The 22,125-nt window shown below is 47.1% G+C and overlaps 1 protein-coding gene and 1 long non-coding RNA gene across 2 annotated transcripts; one reads left to right on the top strand and one right to left on the bottom strand.

Moving 5' to 3' along the window:
- Window positions 1–3,385: 3,385 nt before the first annotated feature.
- LOC132247675 (cystatin-B-like) lies at window positions 3,386–14,376 on the bottom strand. The gene is made up of 3 exons (XM_059720325.1): window positions 14,225–14,376; window positions 6,563–6,664; window positions 3,386–3,781 (listed from the first exon to the last, which is right to left on the bottom strand). The coding sequence occupies exons 1-3, from the start codon at window positions 14,288–14,290 to the stop codon at window positions 3,653–3,655; spliced, it is 297 nt and encodes a 98-aa protein (XP_059576308.1). The 5' UTR covers window positions 14,291–14,376; the 3' UTR covers window positions 3,386–3,652.
- Window positions 6,661–20,670, top strand: LOC132247676 (uncharacterized). The gene is made up of 4 exons (XR_009458954.1): window positions 6,661–6,758; window positions 13,142–13,177; window positions 19,203–19,280; window positions 20,391–20,670. It is a non-coding gene; the product is annotated as an uncharacterized LOC132247676 (long non-coding RNA).
- The last annotated feature ends 1,455 nt before the right edge of the window (window positions 20,671–22,125 follow it).

Genomic DNA, 22,125 nt, shown 5'->3' with positions numbered 1-22,125 from the left:
GAGCTGTCACTAGGGGAGGGACCATTCTGCCTCCAGCTGGGGCACTAGGGCCAGGACACCATTCCCATGCTGTCCTCATGAGCCCCAGTGCAGTTTTCCCAGACTGCAGCCAAGGTCTGAGACACCAGAGACAACAGGGACAGGGAATCACCTCACCTCTGCCAAGTGGATTGGTACCTAGCATGGAGGCCACACGGGACAGGGCAGGGCACATCACTGGCAGTAGCATTTCTGCCCCCTCCCCGCCTCCCACTAGTCATTGTGGCTGCATTCATTGCGTTGTAGCTGGCTACGCAGGTAAGATCTGACCGGGCTTCTCTGTAACACAGGAGATCACAGCTTGCAAGAGGCACAGCTGAGCATTGCCCAGCTTGAGATGCCAGACCCTACCTACATGCTGAGCAGATGCAAGTGGAGATTCAGGTGCCAACAAGTTGATGAGCTTCTGCAACAGGGAATCCTAGCCTTGTTACCAGGAAGCAGAGCAGCCCCTTTAAAACCAGAACCTGCCAGGTGCAGCCGTCCAGTCGAGCAGGGCTTCAGGATCGAGCCCTGCCAGCTGGTCAGGTGATAGGAAGGGAAAGGCCAGAACCACAGCAACCTCAGGCGGAGAAGGCATGGGGGGGCGGCAAAGAGGGGGACTCCTGATGACTACAGAGAAGCTGCGGCAGCCTCCTCAGGGAGAACGGGCCACGCTGTGAGACAGAAGCACAATTGCATGTAAGCAGGCAGTTTGCCTCTCCTATCTTTATTTTCTTTATATGGCCACAGGGGCCTATGGTTTATGTTTAATGTTAAAGCCAGTGGTTTGTGCCTGAGGCTGTAGGGGAGCAGGAGGCCTCATTAGCACTGAGGGGTGCCGTGATAGAGGGCTCAAGAAGCCCTGTGCACTAGGGGTGCAGCACTGGGGCCATGAGCCCAGAGTCACTTGAAAGGAAGCTAGGAGCCTTGAAACCGAGTCCTGGTGGGTGGACTTAAGTGAACGGTCCTAGCTACAGAAAGAGGGGCAAAGCCAGGGGGTAAACCCCCGGCGAGTGATAGCCCAACATGAAGAGAAAAGTATAAGACATCTGCAAGGCATGGGTGACACCTGCCGGTGTCACGATGGTGTCTACCAGAAGGAGCCTCAGACAAGACAAGCAGAGCACTGCCTTGTCTGTAGATCCTGAAAGGGCTTAGGCACGAGGCAAGCGCTCAACAGTGTCAAGTTCTTGCCGTGGCCATCAGCAGAACTGTTTTGGCAGGTGAAGGGCTTTACTGGATGGAAAATGAACCCCCCTGCAAGCTGTAGAAACTGCCAGGCTGAGGGGGCAGCTGAGTAGGACTTTGGAGAATCTGAAGTTTGAAATTGGGAACATAAGTATTACTGAGCTGTCAAGGAGGCTTGCATGGAGTCCTGTCCCCATTGCCACCGGGTGGCAAGGGGAACAGAGCAACCGTGACTACAGCAAGGGCTGATTGGGAGGGCAAACCCTCTCTGGTGTGCCTTTGCTCCTCCCCAGGTGTCCTGCAAGCAGCCCTGGCCATGCAAGTAGATTAACATCTGCCAGTGCTCTATGTGAAGCCCTAGGGACCAATTCTACAGTGCTGGTTAGGAAAATGAATGGAGTAGAAAAAATGAAAAGTAGCAGCACAGAATAAGCCAGGGGTGAGCAATTATTTGGGCCTGCAGGCCACAGAGGAAGTTCTGGGCAGCTGCCGTGGGCTAAATAGCCCTCCCCCTGCAACAGCCAGAAGCCCGCATGCCCTGTGGCTCCTCTCTGCCACCATCAGGAGCGCACAGCCCCAGTCCCAGCCTGCCCGGCTCTTGCTCCAGACCGCCCACCCATGCTGAACAGCAGCAGTGACTGGGCAGAAGCTGCTGCTTGGTGTGAGGGAAAGGCAGTCCCTCCCCTTCACTGCTACCCAGCCCTTCTGGCTGGAGTCCCCTAGAGCCTGCGCCCAGTCTACCCTGTGGTTCCTCTCTGCTGCCATCACCATTGCATCCTGACCACTCAGCAGAGCAGCTGTGGCAGTGCAGACGAGATGCAGGGCAGCTCAGACATGGGCTCTGGGCAGCTGCTTTTCCTCTACACCAAGTAGCAGCTTCTGCCTGGCCACCACTGCTCTGCTGCTCACAGTGTGGGCGAGCGAGTCTGGAGCAGGCACGGGGTGGGCCACGTGTGTGTTCCGGCTGGTCTGGAGCTGGTCTGCTCCATTGGGCCAAGCCCAGAGCAGGTGCAGGGCGGGCCGGGGTCAAGCTGTGAGTACACGTACCACAAGGCTGAGGCCAGCAGCAGCTGTAAGGAGCCACAGCCCCTTGGACTGCCTCCTGGAAAGGCAGTCCAGCCATAAAGCTTCCCCAGCCCTGCTGCATGCCCAAGGGGCAGTGGGATGCACCAGTTCCACTCCTTTTCTTGCTTGCGCCCCTACCCAAGCTCAAGCATCTGTCCTGGTGCTTGGATCCAAAGCTGCACCAGTTCCACTCCTTTTCTGCCTGGACTCTCTCCATTGATTGTGCTGAGGACTCTGCCTGTCTGCCAAATCCAACAACACCTGGGGACCTCAACTAGTTCAAGCTTCACTGAGTGGTGAGACCCTCTCTCTCCCTCTTCCCCCCTCCCTTTCCAGGAACCTTTTATGCTCTTACTTCAGGCACAGCTTTCTAAACCTGAATTTTGCTAATCAAACTTGAGCTAGACTTCCCTAAAAACCTAACTGAAACTATGTAATACTGTAACTGTTTATTTGTCTCTGTCTTGTATGGCTATTATTACTGGTATCATCACAAGTTCATATACCTGGCAATAAATAACTCTTTTGGTCAAGCTGGTTGCTACACTTTCTCTCTGAACCTCACCTACTCCTCCTTCCCCTTGACCTCCCCATTTGCTCTGCAGCAATGCTTCTTTTACCTAAGCCAAAGATCCCTGTAATGCCCAAAACCACAGCGGGGTCTGCTCATCAAGGGGGTTACTACTAGGACGCTTGTGACATGCTGAGTTTTGAGGCTCATGAGGGTATCAGCTGAAAGTGCTGATCAGACCCAGCCTGCTCAGATGTACCCTGTTAGCGTGTGTATGTGTCTGACTGCATTTTATTATTGCCCTGATGAACTCAGTTCAAGGCATATGGGGGTGTTAGCCTGTCAGTGCTAAATAACCCGGCCTGGCTCAGGCATGTCCTGTTGATCTGTGTATGTGTATACATGTGTTTGACTGATTCTGTGGTTGGAGGAACCCAGCCCCATTGAAACCGAGTCCTGCAAGATAGCTCCATTGGGGGTGAAGACTTGCAGAAGGGAGAGCTACAGCTCCATAAAGAAACACAAGTAACACAAGCAGCACATTGATAGAATTACAGAGACCCCAGAAATATACCCCGAATAAATGAGCACTCCCCAAAGTGACGTGTAAATCTGGTAACAAATAGCACCATGTATTACTACCCAAAAGTATCAAGCATAAGCTTTTTGCTTTTTTGAGTACAATTGCCACATTTCCTCAGTGGCCCCTTGTAAATTAGCAGCAATCACTGCTGCCATAAAGACTACCTTTGTGTTAAATTATTCGTCAAGATCATATTTGTTTTACTTTTATCTGTTCACTGATACACAGGCAGAGGAAGCTTGCAGCCTTCAGGGAGAGCAATAGAAATCATCCTTATTACTGCTTTAAAAATAGGTCAGTGGATCACCTCCGGTTTTGCCGGTTTGATAGCTAGTAAATGTTATTCCTTCATTTGTATGAGGAAGGCTCACAAACACCCGCAAGTGCACATAATCATTCTCACCAACTTGAACCTGAAATACAAAGCAAATGGGGAGCGTCAGGATCAAAGACAAAACAGCAACAAAAGGATGACTCTAAAAAGATGCAGTGCTCTCTCTTCAGGATCATACCAATTTTGGTTGATGAGAGTGCAATTTACCAATTGCTCACGGTATCATTAAATATCCTGAACCCAATCTGCAGAAATGATCACACCACAGGTGACTAGGGACAGGCCTTACAATTTCTACTTCTACAACAACCTGTAGAAGTAGAAATTGCTACCCTGGGCTTACAGAACAAAATCAAAACTTGCCATAAGAAGGCTGGCTTCTCTGTTATTGCCTGAGAAAAAGATACTGCCATATCCAACCAGCCTCATTTAAGCCCCTGGGGCAGGGGGCTGGACTCGGTGATCTTCCAAGGTCCCTTCCATCCTTAATGTTTATGAAATCTATGAAATGAGTAATAATATTTCTTACGGATAGTTTTACATCTGATGCTCTGTTGTTTTATTTGGAATTGACTCACTGGCTGTATACATTATTACTATGACTATACATGGCATGGCATGCTCTAAGTGTGCTCATAGGTAGCAGGTTGTGTATTTTAGGAATGGGCTGAGGTGACCAACCTGATTTCCTTCTATGATAAGGTTATAGGCTTGAGGGGAGCAGGGACATAATCATTAAGACACTAAAGAAACAAAGACTAGACTGAAGTCCTGTAAGGTGGATACATAACTGGTTGGAAAATCATAGTCAACAAGTCATCAGTGGCTCAATGTCTAGATGGAAGGAGGTGCCAACTGGTGTGTCTCAGGGGTCTGTCTTAGGTCCAGCATTGTTTAACATCTTCATTAATGATGTGGACAATAGGATTGAGTGCACACGTAGCAAATCTGCTACTAATAATACGAAGTTCAGTGAAGTTGCAAACACTCTGGAGGGTAGGGCTAGGATCCAGAAAGACCTGACTGACTGTGGACCATTTTTCCAGTCTATCAGATGAAATTCAGCAAGGATTTAGCAAGGATTCAACAACATTCAAAGTCCTGGACTTTGGATGGAAAAATTGCATGCACAAAGACAGACTAAGGAATGAGTGGCTAGGCTGCAGTACTTCAACGGAACAACTGGGAGTTACAGTGGCCCACAAGCTGGATATCAGCCAGCAGTATGCTCTTTTTTTTTTACAAGCCAACAGCATACTGGTTTGCATTAACAGAAGTGTCACTTGCAAGTCAAGGGTAGTCATTCTTCCAGTCTATTCAGTCCTAGTGAGACTGCACTTGGAGTACTGTGTCCAGTTTTCAGCCTCACATTTCAAAGGCAACATGGAGAAATTATAAAGAGTCCATTGGAGACTGACAAAAATGATTAGAGGCCTAGGAAACAAGACTTGTGAGGAAAGGTTGAAAGAACTAGGGTTATTTTACCTGGAGAAGAGAAGACTGAGGGAGGATGTGACAATAGTGTTCAAATTCCTGAAGGGCAATCATAGAGAGGATAAAGACCCTTCTCTGTGGCTGTAGGGGACAGGACTAGTAACAACAACCTTAAGCTTCGGCAGGTAAAGTTTAGGCTGGAGATTAGGAAGAACTTCCAGATTATGGAGTGGTCAAATATTAGAACAGGCTACCGAGGAAAGTCAAAAACTTCCAGGGATGCGATTCCACAGGAGCAGGTTGCATAAACTTGGCTGGAATGTTTTAGTCAAGAATGATTTTGCCTTGAGCAGGAAGCTGAAATTGAGGACCCCAGGACGCCCCTTCAGTCCTACTTTCCTATGGTCCTATTTATGTCTCTATCTCAGTTCCTGATCCAGAAAATGGGAGCACTCTCCTCCTTTGGGAGTGACACAAAGATAAATGCATTAACTTCTGTGAGGCACAGGCATACTTTGACCATATAAACAGACGGTCTCTTCTTTCTAATAAAGCAGCATCACTTAGAAAGCAGAAATACCTAAGAAAACCTCATTACCCTTTGGGATAAAGAGACCCACGAAAGAACATTCGTTTGGCTGAGACTTATCCACATCTTGCGTGACGAGGGAAGAGGTGACAAAAGTACTGAACATGTGAAATGAATGTTCCTTACAGAATAATTCTGTGTGTGCATGAGCACACATGCATGTGTATTATATACACACATGCATATTTATCTTGTGTAGTGATCAAGTACTTTTGTACTGATTGTGTGTGTGCATGTGCATTATACATGCATATACGTATTTATCTTGTGTGTGTACTGATTGTGCGTATGTGTATAAACTTATGACATGCATAGTCAGTTCCCACCCCACTAGCCCTGAGCCTGGTCAGCAGTTATGGGGCACAGGGCTCTGAGATATAAAAAGAGCAGGAAAGAAGAGCCATTGTTTCACTGGTCCACTCCTGCCCATCTTCCCCCTTCTCCATTTCCCAAAAAGTTGCTAGAGCCAGCTAAGAAAATTAAAGCAGATAAAGAATGAATCAAATCAGGCATGAGGATGGTCCCTTTGAAAAACCTAACATTTTATTATTCACACCTGAAAGAGTGGGACTAGGTCTTCATGAAGATTTAGATGAGGAAGTCAGAGCATCAGCTTCTTAGTTTCCCTAATCCTGTACTGCATGAACACCTCAGCATGGCTACCTAAGCACTGTTAAATCCACACCCTGCATCAAAGTCATACTGATGCTTCCTCCCACTACATTTGCTCGCTGCTCAACTGTCCTGCTCACTGCAAATGTCATTTGTGTTCTGCTTAACTTTTAGCCAGAACATTTGTCAAAACCCTTGGTCTTCCATCTCACAGTGTGTACTGACCTTGATGAAGTAGTTCGTTCCAGCAACCACTTGGGATTTATATTCTGTGGCTGTAAAACATTGATAGGTCTTGTTTTCTTTTCCTTCCAGCTGTGGCTTCACCTGCAAAAAAAGAAAAAAGAAAGAAGGTTTGGTGGCATACCCCTTTTCATCACATCACTGAAACTCCCCCCTCCACCAAAAAAAAACCTCACTGGTAAGCAGAGAAGCCCTGCAGTCTTGAAGCATGGGAGTGAGGCTGAAGAAGGGGCCGGGGGTGGCTGCTCGCAGCAGGATGTGCAGAGGTGGGGCATGGGCAGGGGCATGGCCGGCCACAGGGGGCAGTAGTGCCACAAGGTGTCCTGACAGCCAGGTCAGGGCAGGCGGGGCGGCAGCAGCCTATCTTTAGTCAGCCCAAGGTGAGCGGCTTGCTGCATCCCCCCTGCATTGCAGTGGGACTGGTCAGGGGAGAACAGAGAGCTGCCACCCCAGCTTGTAGTTTGTGGCATCCAGGGGCGCAGCAGCAGGAGCACGGGGCAGCCAGGGTGCAGCTGGAGGAACAATCCCTGCCGCTAGGGCCTCTGACCCACTCTGAGTGCGATGCCTGGGTCTGGCAGGGTGTGGGGTTGCCGAGCAAAAAGAAGACAGGCACCCGCAGGCTGCGCTGTGGTGTGACCACGTAGTCCAGCTGGGCTGCACCCTCTGTCCATCTGTCGGGGAGGGCGTGTGGAGGCACACCATGGCAGGCACTCCCCCGTCTCCCTGCTCTCTCCCCATCCCATCCTCCCCCCTGTGCTCCAAGACTGCTGGTAAGCTTTTTGGGGGAGGGGAGTTGCAGGGGAGGGCAGGTTGCAGGAAGCCCACCAAAAATGCAGGGCTCATCACATGAGGATGGCCCAAAACCATGGCAAAGCCATTAATTCATGATTAATAATACATGGATTAATGGCTTCTCTGGGCTTAATCAGGGTAATTAAGCCATGGTTTGGGGCCACGTGGCAATCTGCAGTGAGGGGTGGGACTGCCAGGGCCCCATGGCCAGAGGTATGGGGGAGCCCACAGTGATCAGCCCACGAAAACAGCAGCCTGTGATCTGCCCGCAAAATTGGCCGGCTTCCTCCTTGAGTTCAATAGGCCTGTACCAAAGCGCCTTCATAGTCCTTTACAGCCCTGTTCAAACCAGACGTTCTGCTTGGCCTTTCATGAAAACCTTTCCCAACTGAATCTTCTACTTGATCTCTGGCCCCAGACAGCTTTTGCCGATACAGGCATGCAGCCATCTATCTCCCAACCCAACAATTCTAAATGATCTGACCCATCCACCAACTAGTACCTTGAAACCAAGTACATCCCAGGCTCAGTGCACTGTCACAGTCAAGTATTCAGGACAGACCTGAAGCCTGGAACTTCTGCTTCCTGGTGGTAGTGAAGGCTCTCCCTAGTGTAAACATCACCACAGATACACCAGCCATTGTCATGGTAAAATTCAGGAGAACAATGGCAAAATATACTTAGTTCCCTAAAAAACAAACAACCCTCCCCCACAACCACCACCACCATACCTACTTGGAGCCTTGGATCTAGAGGCTCCATACTGTAGACCAAAGTCAACCCTACAGGTGAATAACCACCACTACCCTTTTATTATGTATATTATTAAATGCGGCTCCAAAGGAAACAGTGCTCTGCAATCATACAATATCTGATCCAAGTTTGTGGAGTTCTGCTTATTCTTGGAACCCACTTTACATAATTTGCATTTTTTTAAACTTATTCGTGCAAGAATGAAAAAGTCTCTCTCTACTGTAATATTAAAAAAAATGAAGGCAAGAAGGTTTAGATCATCAATGAATTGGTGGTGCCACTAACAATTACTTTCAAAAGCCTAAGAATTTAGCCCACAGTGAAAAGGCCAATGGGCTGAACAGAAGTGAGGAGGGGAGCAATATTTGGCCAGGTATCATGATCCGTGTGCCTATGAGTGTGCACTTTGGAGACCAGAGTCTCCGTGGCCCTGTAAAGATGAGTAAAAGTATATGTTAAAGCGCTAACACCAGAAAGAGTTAATTCGCTCTTTCAAGCTGCTATATAACTTATAATTTATTTGGACAAGATGTATACTGATTATCCAGGATCCTGGTTTTCTCCGATTAAAAATTGCAAGTTCTCGGACTCAAAACCCAAAATCCAGGATAAAAATTAAAGGCCCCCCACAGCCCCTCCCAGCACTGCTGGTGCCCCACACTCCCCCCCGCCCCCCAATCTCAACAGCCCTCCTGATGCCCCACGCAACAGCCCCCTAGACATGCAGACACAGACACTGACACCCACCCCAGCAGGTAAGTGTGTGTGGGGGGAAGGGACAGGGCAGGGCAGGGAAAAGGGAAGGTGCTGGGGGGTAGATCAAGAAGCGGGGGAGTGTGCCCCTGTGCCCACTCCCAGGAGCAGGGCCAGGGGGTGAGGGCAGGGGTGCCACTCTGTGGGCCACACACATGCCGGCTGGCCTGACAGGAGGTTCACCCACAGAGGCCGCCACCGCAACTCGGCCACTGCACCCTGTGCTACCATCCCACGGCCACTTGCACAGCTTTGTGGCCAAGTGGTGCAGGGCACGGCAGCAGCAGTGCAGTGGCAACCACCATGTGTGGGCCACATATGTGCTGCCCGGCCAGGGGGTGAAACGGGGTGCTTCCATGCAGCAGCATGTCCCACAACCGGCTGCACGGCTCCGCAGCGGTGCAGGATGGTGGCAGCTGCATGCAGGGTGGGGGGGCTTTGTGGGCAAGCTCTGCCACCGCAGAGCTATGCCCTTTGCCCCTGGAGCATAGAGGTAAGTGGGGCTGTGGGGCACGGCTGGGGAAGATGGTTGGGGGCTGAGGGAATGGGGGGTGCTGCTGGCCCCAGGTGGCACACCGCAGCTGGGAGCAGGGCCAGGGGGTGAGGGCAGGGGTGCCCCTCTGCGGAGGGGCTTTCCGGGCAAGCAATGTGGGGTGCAACATGGTGGTACCCACCACGTGCGGACCACACACATGCCGTCTGGCCGGCTGCCCAGGGGAGGGGGAGGCTGGCATGCAGCCGAAGCACAGCTCCGTGGCCAACTCTGCAGCCACAGTGAGGGATGGGTGGGGGGGGGGCCTGAACTTGCACACGGAGGCTGTGGCCACTTACCTGGAGCCCTGTGACAGTGGTGACGGCCGCTGCCTACAAAACTTTCCACTGCCGCTGCGGACCCATGCCTGGAGCTGCGCAGCCAGCCACCGGGCAGAAGTGGCAGCGGCAATGGCAGTGTGGTGGTGGCTGGGCAGCACGCAGCCACCCCACCACGACCCCACACCACACAGCACCACTGCCGCTGGCCACACAACTTTGAACATGGCTCCGCGGCGGCAGCAGAAGGTTTTGTAGGCAGTGGCCCTACAAAAGGCCCTGTGGGGCTGCCTGTGCCAGTGGAGACAGCCGCTGCCTACAAAACCTCCCGCTGCCACTGCAGAGCCATGCCCAGAGCTGCGTGGCTGAGGACAGAGGCGCAGCGTGGGGCGGTGGTGGGGATGGGAATGGCTGCATGTTGCCCTGCCACCACCAGGCTGCCACTGCTGCCTGGCGGCTGGCTGCACAGCTCTGGGCATGGCTCTGCGGCGGCAGTGGGAAGTTTTGTAGGCAGCAGCCATCACCACTGTCATGGGCATCCAGGTAAGCGGCAGTGGCCTCCGCGTGCAAGCTGTGCTCCAGCCACATGCCAGCCTCCCTCTCCTGGGCAGGCAGCCGGGCAGCATGTATGTGTGGCCCGCACATGGCAGGCACCACCACACTGTGCCCTGCATCGCTAGCCTGCAAAGTCCCCCTGCAAAGGGGCACCCCTGCCTTCACCCCCTGGCCCTGCTCCCAGCTGTGGTGCGCAGCGCCCCCTGCTCCCTCAGCCCCCAACCATCTTCCCCAGCCCTGCCCCACAGCTCCACTTACCTCCATGCTCCAGGGGCAAAGGGCGAGTCTGAGCCTGAGCCCGGCCTTGGCTGCCTCAGAGGCACAGGCCCCTCCCTCCCTCCCCCCTCTCCCTACCCCTCCGCCAGGGCTGGGGGTTTCCCGCCCTTTCTGCAATCAGCTCTTGCAGGCTGGAGCTGTGCCAGCCTGCAAGAGCTCTTTGCAAAAGCAGAGAATCTGCGGATATCTCTGCTAAAAAGAGAAATCCGCGTTTTCTCCGATAAAAACGGAATCCGTGGTTTTCTCCGTTTTACCGTGGGAAACGGAAAACCTGGATCCCTGCTGATTGTGTAAAATCTGCCAAAAGCACTTCATTGATTGACTGCATCAATCTTAATATCTTGCTCAAAAGAGTCCTGGTTGGGATTCTGAAATAAATTTGAACATGTCAGCTCTCGTATTTTGGTGAAATTGTTTCATAATAAAGCATATATTTTCTACCATATAAAAGTAGCCAAAATCGCTTTGCCTTTTGAGGATACTTAGGCCATTTCATGACTAAGACACTTCCGATGTTCTCTAAGACTCCCATGACCACCAGCCTCACGTGAGTGAGGGTAGTGGAGTGCTGTGGCACAGTTTTTGGTCACATGCTCAAATGCTCCAGTTGCTAGGCTCAAAAGAGCATTAGCTTCTAGTGAGCTGAAGTATGCAGGCTTGCACGCATGCAGCTCAAATGAAAGCCCGAGTTGACATGGCTGCTAGGAAGAGTCAGATACCACCGACCCACTGTTTTAGACTGTTTCAGTTAACAATAACAGTGAATCCTGTTTAAACCTTGTTTAATCCTTGTAGGCAGACTCATTAGCAATTACAGCTCCACAGATCTCACAGCCCAAGTGCATTCATCTACTGGCTGTAACCAGTCAGGGCTTTCAATTCTGTGGCAGGACTCATAGGGGGCCCCTCTATACTTCATATGGCTTCATAAGCCATATGGCTTCCATTATGCAAGCACAACCAGTTATAAACTTTACTCTGGAGCTGCCACACTACTGCTGCAAACTCTCACAGACCAAGAGTTTCTAAACAGTTTACTCTTCCCAGATCCATTGACTGCTCCACTGCTGAAGCACCAAAGGAGAGCTGGGGTGGCACTGGCACAGCACACGGTTGACAGCCCAGAGGTCACAAGTTTGAGGCCATAGCAGAAGTGCTCATGACACAGCTCTGTCACATCCCAAACAAATCTGAAAATTCTGCTGCATATCTTATCACAAGGACATGAAAAAGTCAGCCAGCCAAAAATACTTCCTCTTCTGCTGCTATTAGCAAACTCATCTTAATGCACCCAAGCTTCCCACCTCTTAAGCAGAATTTAACTTTATTGTCATTCGGTGCACGCTGCCCCTAACTTTATTGTCATTTGGTGCAGGCAAATGAACCCTGCCTCCCAATCCCCCAATTCATGATCCTTCCCAGTCTCCAAGACTGTTTACTCATGAGTTATTTATTAAAAGTGCTCACCCCTTCATAGAAGGTTAGCAAGCCAGATAATTAAGTCCCCAAATGAGAAGCGAAGTTCTTGGCTCCTACATGACAGATATAGCACAAGGAGACTTATTGCGCAAAATACAGTCTAAGTACACTCCAAGATAAAGACAGAAAGCAAATTAAAGCTCAGGGATCAACAGTGCTACAAGAAGCTGATAGGACAAGGGCTGCTGGATGTTAGGGTCTCCAAGGGAAGCAGGTGACTGTTCACATCTGTGCCTGTGATGCCTTGAAATGTGTATGAAATGCCCCTTCTCTTAGTCACAGAATAAGATGCTAGAACTGTCCCTTTTAAGGGGAACACCATTGTCTAGAAGAAACTTGGTACAAGCTGCGTCTGGACTAGCAGCAGTTGTAGTGTGAATCATGCCAAACAAGTTGTACCTCCCTCTTTGACAAAATAACTAGTTGGGTGGATAAAGGGAATGCAGTGGATATGGTGTACTTGGTCAAAGGGCTTACTGAAGTCCAAGTCCCACATGACCTTCTCACAAACAAACAGACGTGTGGGCTGGACAAACCTACTGCAAGGTAAATAGACAGCTGTCTGAATAGCCACAAGCACACCTTAATCATAAAAGGAAAAATGTTAGAATGGCAAAAGGTCTTGAGCGGAGTCCCACAGGGGGCTGTGCCGTGTCATTTAATGTATTTATTAATGATTTGGATATTGGAGCACAGAATTTCCTGAGCAAATATGCAGACAGCATGAATGTGGGAAGGATTGCAAACATACTGAAGGACAGAAGAATTCAGAAAGATCTAGATAGACTGGAAAGCTCTTATTGGCGACAACAGGATGAAGCTCAGTGCAAACAACAGGATGAAGCTTAGAAGCACTGGGTGTTGGCCACAAGCAAAGCTACAGATTTTGAGTGGGGTGGGGTGTTCTGAAGCTCCTGGTCTTCACTGAAAAATTAGGATGGTGGCTTCACATCAGATACGGCAGTGCCTACCTGCACTTAAGATCTTTCCTACAGGAACCATCTGTTATATTTCTACACTGCACATGCAAAATACTATTTTGTAGATCTGCAGTACCTTTCAAAGGAAGAATCTCAAAAGACTTCACAAACATCTCACAATGCCATTGTGAAATAAGGTAATAGTATTTTTTCTGCTTTACAGGTAAGGACATTTACAGGCAAAGAAAATCACAAGCAGGTAAAGGGGCCTACCCAGAGTGACACGACAGGTTCATGCCTGAGTTAGGAACAGAAAGCTGATCTTTGCTCTTGGCCGTCTCTGATTTCATAAATGGTACCTGATTTCATCACTGCTGAAGCTTCACTAATATTAAGACTAATGCAGGGGAGTAAACACAACAGCATGTTTCCTCTGTAGAGAGCAGAGCTCAACAACACTGTGTGTAAAGACAGGTCTTTTTAGTAGATGCTCCTATTCCTGTTACTGCTGGTTGAACTATACCAACTAGGCAGTGTGGACTCAACTTTAGCTGCCGCACTAGTGTAGCAATCTGCACCAGTCAGGAATTTTTCTTGAGCTTCCGGGAAACTAGAACACAAACTGTCATGTTCACTGGACTGGAGTCAGGAGCACCACTCCCTAAGCAAGTTACTTCTAATCAGTAAGAGATGTGAATGTCAGATTTTAAAATAAGTTGCAGTTTTATTGCAACTTGGCTGAGATGGCTTAGTCAGGGATGATCCTGCCCTAAGCAGGTGGTTGGACTAGATGCCCTCCTGAGGTCCCTGTCTTTTCTGTGATTCTATTTCCTAAGACTTCCTAGAATGCTCTTTACTTTAAAGAAACCTTTTGCTATACACTGGAAGCCACTTAATTCATAGCCAGGTGATTCACAAGTTGCAATAGTAAGGGCACTTCATGTGCATGTCTCTTCAGCTGGAGTTCAGCAGCAGCAGTCCAGTGCCCCGATCAGTGCAGCGGTACCCTTGGAAATAAAAGCCATGGCAAACAGCTGATGGATCTCAGGGGCTTTTGCAGCTTTTACTCTAAAGACCTCCACCTCTCTGATTAGCTTGAGCACAGTGGTGGTCCCATACAGCTTATCAGAAAAAGAGTTTATCCTTGGGAAAAAAAGCCACATCTAGAATATTTCAGCTCTGCATACATTGGTTACCTAGCAAGCCTTCATCACTGCAGAAGCGTGAGAACCCTAACCCTGTGAAGTATCTGGTTTCTGGTGTATATGGGTATATTCGTTTTTTTATGGGTTGCAACTTAACTCACCTGATCAGCTATCTTCTGGACTTCCGGTGTGGCAGGCTTGGTAGAAGATAACCCTCCAAGCATCATGGTGGCAAGTCACCCGTTTGGGCTGTCTGGAAACTCTTGACAAAGGAACACTAGAGCAAATGTGATCAGAGAATTGTCAGCTAGCTCTTATGTAGCCAAGCAGTCATATGACTCACGCATGGAGTTTACCATTACCAAATTGGAGAAGGGGAGACAAAGAAAAAATAGGTAGAAACAAAGTGTAAAATGTTATTATTATTATTAATTGTAAAAAGGGAGACATCATTTTAAATAACAGTGTGTGTAAAGTTTCCTGGGCTTCCAGGGGTGGCAGAAGACAAGCAGCCCCCAACGCTTCCTGTTATGGAGATCAGTTCAGGCAGGAATGGAAGCTTCCTGACTCAGAACTAGTACATGCTAAGTGACAGGAAGACAAGGCTATTTGCATAATGACTTGCCAAGTCACAGGCACATGACTGTGCTGGGTGACTGGAAACACCCAGTGTTTCCCAACATCCCTCTTAAAATTGGCAAATACCCACTCGTGGTTACTACATTTAAGATGTGGCTGCCTCAAGCTGTGAAACCATAAACAGGTTAACCCCTGCCAAGCTAAGACCTGCCTCCTCGTTTGTAAAAGCTGCCAACACATTACACAGCCCCTATTCATGGATTAGGCCTGGCCTAATAGTGGCAAATGAGGGTAAGTTTTCTAACACTTTGCAATGTCTGTCTTTTCAGGCACAACTGCCACAGTCCAATTTATTCCAGGATTAAGCCTCAAGCATTTCCAATCCGTTTTTTGTAGCTTCAATTTCCTCACGTGTGCAAAGGTAGCAGGCAGCTTTTTAATAGGTTATTAAGAAAGCTGAAAGGTGCTAAAGCCAGGGCCCAAGCCCATCGTGTGGGGCAGACAAGAGAGAAGAACCAAAATTCTGGCTGTCTTGAGAACTCAGTGTCTCTGTAAGCCCTAAACAGCAACGCTTCTGATGGGTGATCCAGCGCGGAAAGGGAGCATTTAGCATGTCTTGATTTAGCATCTTATAGAACGTGGAAAATGGAGTCATATTTGCACCACAAGGAGCTTGAGCTGATGAATGAAGCAACTGCTAGTCTAGAATGTAAACAGTAGCTTTAACAATTTTCAGAATTACACAAAATATCTAGTTTGTCTAGATGGAAAGATTTCTTTGGGGGATATCTTTTATTGGACCAATTGTGTAGTTGCGATAGTTAGACAAGCTTTCAGATGCAGGACATTCTTCATGAGGTCTGACCAGAACAAGCCAAGGACAGCATAGTTATTGTCTGTCAATTCGTTTTCCCCACTCACCATTCTTCTATCAGATTCATCAGATGATGTCTGCAATTATGTAGTATTAAATATAGGGGAAATTTAGAGTAATGCAATATCCGCCCGTAATCTTGATCTAACACAATACTGAAGTTCAGATAGATTTCCTGGCATGTGCACAATTCACTCCGTCTGTGTCACTGTCTTCTTGCAGAAGTATGCAAGGCAGATAGTGCTACAAACAGCAACCCTTCCTCCACCTTTACACCCCTGCCATGAGCAAGCTCAGCTGCCTGCTCCCCCCTGCATGGTGGGGTTTGCACCTCTACAATGGCAGGAAGGAGATGAAGCCACTGCTCCACTCCACATCAGTTGAGCTAGATGGGGGCACACCCTGTATTCTCTGAGGATATCACAAGAGCTCCTTCTTGCTTTGTACCTGCTACCCTCTTAACTTTCTACAGGTCACACAGCTCCACGCCACCTCCATTGTGAGATGGTACCTTAGAGCTTGTCTGCAACCCTTTTTATCTCTTGTAACTACAATGACATACAGTCAACATGGCAACCCTGCTCTCAAAGAGAGGCAGTTATCCAAATGTTAAGTGCTTGTGCTGGTGTAGCGTATTTCATTTTGGCAAGCAAAATAAGCGATACAGGTAAAAGGCATTCTCATTTATATCGATATAGCTACATCCACATCAGGGCTCTTGATCACCATCTATTGTTTAGCTTGTTTGTATACTTGGGTGAATACTCATGCAACAGTAACATCATTGCATGTGTTGACATACCATGTTACAAGTGCTATGGGAAGGACAGGTTAACATTTCTGGATTTTTGAAGGAGACATTTTTCAATCTTAGATTTGATTTCAGGTTGCCTTAACACCCCTTCTTGTTCACACAAACTTACCTGTGTATCATGATGCTTTCAGCTGGGAGTGTATTGTAAGAAAGGGCGTATAGACTCCTCACTCTGCTTGCACTCTGGCTCTACCAATTTTAGAAGAGGAAGTACACTAAAAGGGCTGATAAATTTCCACTACATTCTTACAATTCCCTCTAGATGTTCCAGAGGACAGACAAGGCTTTAGATGTTTGGTCACATTTTAGGTGTTGTTCCAGTATAGATATTACTATGAGATTAATATGATTCTTACAATTTAATTAGTTAATGTACCAACACTTGTTGGTATAACCCCTGAGTTTCTGTACTTATAGTTATCAAGACTTCACTAAATGTGGTTTCCTTTTTATTAATTGATTAGGGCCTTTATTGATATCCTCCTTATCTGATGCCCATTAAAATATTGGGGGAATAGGTACATTCCTCAAAATATGTCCCATCTTTACCTGGCCTGTAACCTCACATTTTAAAGCCAGTTCAGACCTGATGGTATACCCCTGCTGGACTAATGTCATCTTAGTCAGGTATACTAAATTCTCTGTGTAGAGTTTCTGTGTAATAGCACGTGTGTCATTCAGCTGGTATGTGTCAGCCAAACCATCTGTCTTTCTGCTTGAAACAATTCTAGACCAACATTTCTGTTACCCAATTTAGCACTATTTCCTGTAAAAACAAAATAAGAAATTGCCTCTCTTTTTTGTTTTATATATATATATATATATATATGTGTATGTATGTATTTATAGAAATCATAGATAATTAGGGTTGGAAGGGACTTCAGGAGGTCATCTAGGTCTAGTCCAACACCCTGCTCGAAGCAGGACTGTCCACAGCTACGTCATCCCAGCCAAGGCTTTGTCTAGCCAGGTCTTAAACCCCGCCCAAGAAAAGAGATTCCACCACCACTCTGGGTAACCTGTTCCAGTGTTTTACTACCCTCCTAGTAAAAAAGTTCTTCCTCATATCTAAGCTAAACTGCCCTTGTTGCAACTTGAGACCGCTGCTCCTTGTTCTGCCATCTGCCACCACTTAGAACAGTCCAGCTCCATCCTCTTTTGAACCTCACTTCAGGGAGTTGAAGGCTGCTACTAAATCTCCCCTCAGTCTTCTCTTCTTCAGACTAAATAAGTCCAGTTCCCTCAGCCTATCCTCATAAGTCATGTCCCCCAGCCCTCTCACCATTTTCATTGCCCAGTGCTGAACTCTCTCCAATTTGTCCACATCCTTTCTGTAGTGGGGCCTCACCCAAAACTGGACACAGTACTCTAGATGTGGCTTCACCAGTGCTGAAGAGAGGGGAACAATCACTTCTCTTGATCTGCTGGCAATGTTCCTACTAATGCCATCCAGTATGTTGTTTGTCTTCTTCACAACAAGGGCACATTGTTGGCTCATATCCAGCTTATTGTCCACTGTAACCCCCAGGTCCTTTTCTGCAGAGTTGCTTCTTAGCCAGTTGCCTGCACCAGTGCATGGGATTGTTCCATCCTAAGTGCAGGACTTTGCACTTCTCCTTATTGAACTCATGACATTTCTTTTGGTTCAACCCTCCGATTTGTCCAAGTCACAATGACTCCTAGCCCTACCCTTCAGCGTATCTACTACTCCCCATAGCTTAGTGTCATCTGCAAACTTGCTGAGGGTGCACTCCATCCCATCTTCCAGGTAACTGATGAAGATAATGAGCAAAACTGACCCCAGGACTGATCCCTGGTGCACTCCACTTGATACTGGTTGGCAACTAGACATTGAGTCATGGTTTACAGCCCTCTGAGCCCAATGAACCAGCCAGTTTTCTATCCACCTTACAGTCTTTTCATCCAACCCATACTTTCTTAGCTTGCTTGTGAAAATGTTGTGGGACACTATACCAAAAGCCTTGCTATATCATGTGCACTGCTCTCCCCACATCCACAGAGTCAGTCATCTCATCATAGAAGGCCATCAGATTGGGCAGGCATGACTTACTTTTTATGAATCCAAGCTGACTGGTCCTAATCACCTTCTCCTCCTCCAAGTACTTAGAAATGGATTGCTTGAGGACCTGCTCCATGATTTTTTCAGGGACTGAGGTGAGGCTGTAGTTCCCTGGATCCTCTTTCCTCCCTTTCTTAAAGATGGGCACGATTTTTGCCCTTTTCCAATCATCCAGGACCTTTCCCAACCTCCACAAATTGTCAAAGATGATGGCCAGTGGCTCTGCAATCACATTGGTCAACTCCCCCAGCACCCTCAGGTGCATCCTGTCCAGCCCCATGGACTTGTACATGTCCAGCTTTTATAATTTGGCCCTAACCTGTTCTTGTCCCACTGTTAGCTGCTTATCTCCTCGCCAAACTGTGCTGCCAGTGCAGTAGTCTGGGAGCTGACCTTGCCTGTGAAGACTGAGGTAAAAAAGGCATTGAGATGTAGCAGCATGGTGTAGATACATATTAGTGGTTTGCTATTAAAGTATTGTCTATAACAAGTACTAAAGATTTTTAACACACAATTAAACTGTGTATTTTAACTGCATACGTTTCCATTGTAACTGGCCATTTATGTTAAATACAGGGATTGTCCTAACTTATCCACAACAGGGGATGGGTCATCATGCTTGTCATCTGACAGGTGTTAATGCATGTATGCCTGTGACAAGGTATTGGCACATACCATGCAGGCTCCCTTAGACCAATACAAAGTCTCCATACTTTTTAATTCTTTTATACAGTGATCCAAACAAATTGTGTATTGCATTCCACCAATATCATGAGCTGTCCTGTACCATAGGCTTGCTCCTGATCTGGGTGTTCCCATTCCAGCCGCATCATCCTGGTACTGGACTATTCTGCACCAGACTTGTTACAGGTATGACACAATGCAGGTCAGTACAATGGCCACTAGACTGAGCAGTTTGTGCTGGATACTCATCAGCCAGCTATGCTTTAGTCAACATTATGTACAGCTTCAGAAACATCAGGTGCATTTTTATTAAGCCATAGACTGTTTGCTGTCTACTTGCTTGGCTCATTACTGAGTCGGTACCTTATCTTGACACAAGGTGGCGCTTTGCCATGTTTTGGGTTCTGCCTTTGCACGAACAAAAACCAAAGTAATAAGTAACTCATTTATAAACAGGGTTTTAATTATTTGATGCAAGTCTGAGCATAGACTTTATTTAGGTCGTGTGTCTTATTAAAAACTGTTTTTATCAGCTTTTTTTGTAGCAAACCATCTACAAATGTGTTGAATTTCTTGTGTGAGGCCTTCACTTAGAGAAACTAAAATAATCTCAGGTCATCAGTTCTCTGAATTTAGTCAAAAAAGTTGTCAAATGTGAGCAATTGAGTGTCAGGATTGGAATTATCCCCACATAAAAGTTGCTGTGTTAATATTGCACTTTTCTCTAAAAGCACTCTACTACAAACTGGCTACGTGTACACGAGATGCCGACTGCATAGTTGTTACTGTGCAGTCATTTAGAAGTTGCATATGTAAGTACTAAATGCCACTTCATGCCACATAACACTACTATGAGAAAGCAATGAGCTACCATGCAGTCAGCATCTTGTCTAGACACGGCCACTGTGTATAATAGTCTTGCACCAAAGTTACAGATAGGTACAAGCTATAATAAATCTAGTTAAAATTTCATCCTGCACTGCGCTGTTTCCACCTCTGGTGTGGAACCTGGCATCTGTTGAGTAATACTGCCATTGCTAAAACAGACTAGCTCAGGAAGTAACAAACAGTGTAACCAATTTAAATGCTGAAATCAGTTTAGCCTGGCAGAATGCAACTTCTGTTATTTCTTGTGAAAAGTGTCACAGTATCTCTAAGGACTGCAAACTGCCAAAACCTGAGTTTTGTTTCATCTGAAATGTTACATTGCATGGAGAAACAGTTGCCAAATCTGATCTCAACCTTGTGTGTGGAGGATTTTTATGGGAGGAATGACTTGCTCTTTTCGTCTCCTAGGTATTTAACAAGCGCTGCAGAGTTCACTACAAGCCTCCAAAGAGCCAGTGATGCAAGGATGTTTCCCATGAAGGTGGTCTACAATCATGACCAAAGCTGGAAGACATTGGGCAAACTGTATGGGACCTTTCTGGAACCAGTAGAACCCAGTCTCATTTTGTTTTCACTTAGCTGGAATCTTAAGTTTAAATGATTCTCTTAACTGAGAGAAACCAACTTCTGTTTTGTACAAAATGTGTGAAACCACTTTTATAACTAATAAAATGATTTTCAGACAGGATCTGATACTGGCATGTTTTCCTGATTTTTTTCCCCCTCCCTGCCAACTCCCTTGCCCTCCGATCTGCAGCAGCCCTAGAAGGTGGAAGACATAGTGGGCAATCCATAGAGTGCTTCAATGAAACAGTGCTATGAGATTACACACTAGGTAGTTCTGCCACTGTACTCACAGCACCTCATATACCTTTCCTTGATCTGTACTTGATCTCCTAGTGGAATTCTGGACTGGTTTAAAGTCGAAAGTGCTAAATGGACAAAACTGGCTTCTTGATGTAGGCTAACCTCACCTCTGAGGTTGAATAGTGGTGCTTTCAGGAATGAAAGCAATGTAATGAATACCCACCATTCTGAAGCCTTTCTTCAGCTACTTCAGTGACTAACCATGTAGAGAGATTGTAGGGCTGTGCAAAGCTTCGGTCCCTGGTTTGAGTCAGCAGAGATTTGGCCCAATTCGGTGGCTGAATCTCTGAATCCAAATTGAATCAGGAGACCCTTTAAACTCTCCAAATCGAATCGGACCTCTCCAAATCAATTCAGAGAAATTCAGAAGTATTTGGAGATTTGGACATAGATACAGCTTTAAATGTTTTTTCTACATACCTCAAGGTACACGGCAGCTCATCAATACTGCAATGCTGGGGTGGATGGAGTGTCCCACAGGAGCATGGAGGTGGGGGAGGGGGTCCCCAGTGTGCTCAACAGCAGACCCGGAAGTGGACCAGAAGCACTTCTGGTCCACTTCTGGGTCCACTGCTGAGAGCATCGGGATCCCACCCCGGGCTCCTGTGGGATGCTCCATCTGCCCCACCATCTTAGCAGTCATGAGCTGTGTAGAATGTAGGTACATAGAAAAATCATATAAATCTGTGTCTATAACCAAATCATCAGCTCTCTCTGAATCGATTTGGAGGCTTTTGATTTGATTCAGAGAGATTAATGAGTCTCCTGATTCAATTCAGATTTGGAGATTTGGCCAGCAAATTGGGCCAAATCTCCTCTGAATCAAATCAGCAACTGGAGCTTCACACAGCCCTCATAGATACCACTTTTTGCAATGCCTTTTTTTGTCGGTTGACGCTCCCATAGTATTCTTTCCAGATCTGATTTTATTTAGCTTTTAAGATCTAAAGTAGGGTAGGCACAAATGTATGTTTTATACATATTCTGACGGTGACCTTCTAGCTATTGGCAGTTTTTAGCAAACAATGCCTCATTTCATGGAAGTAAGAGAAATAATTTGAAATATATTGTTTGTAAACCTGTTGCTTTCAAAAAACTCCCATTCCTAGAGCTGGGCTGTTGTACGCACAGGGTGTACAGTGTGAATTAAAAACAAGTGGTAATCTTATCAGGGGATAAGGCATAACGCATTCATTTGTACATAAAACATAAAACACAAAAGGAATAAAGAACAGTAAGGTTATCTGCTTCACTCATCCCCATACATACTCAATCA

This window comes from Alligator mississippiensis, chromosome 1 (assembly GCF_030867095.1).
Source record: "Alligator mississippiensis isolate rAllMis1 chromosome 1, rAllMis1, whole genome shotgun sequence".
Lineage (NCBI taxonomy): Eukaryota > Metazoa > Chordata > Crocodylia > Alligatoridae > Alligator > Alligator mississippiensis.
Note: the sequence above shows the minus strand (reverse complement) of the source record. Positions and strands in the feature narration are given on the sequence as shown.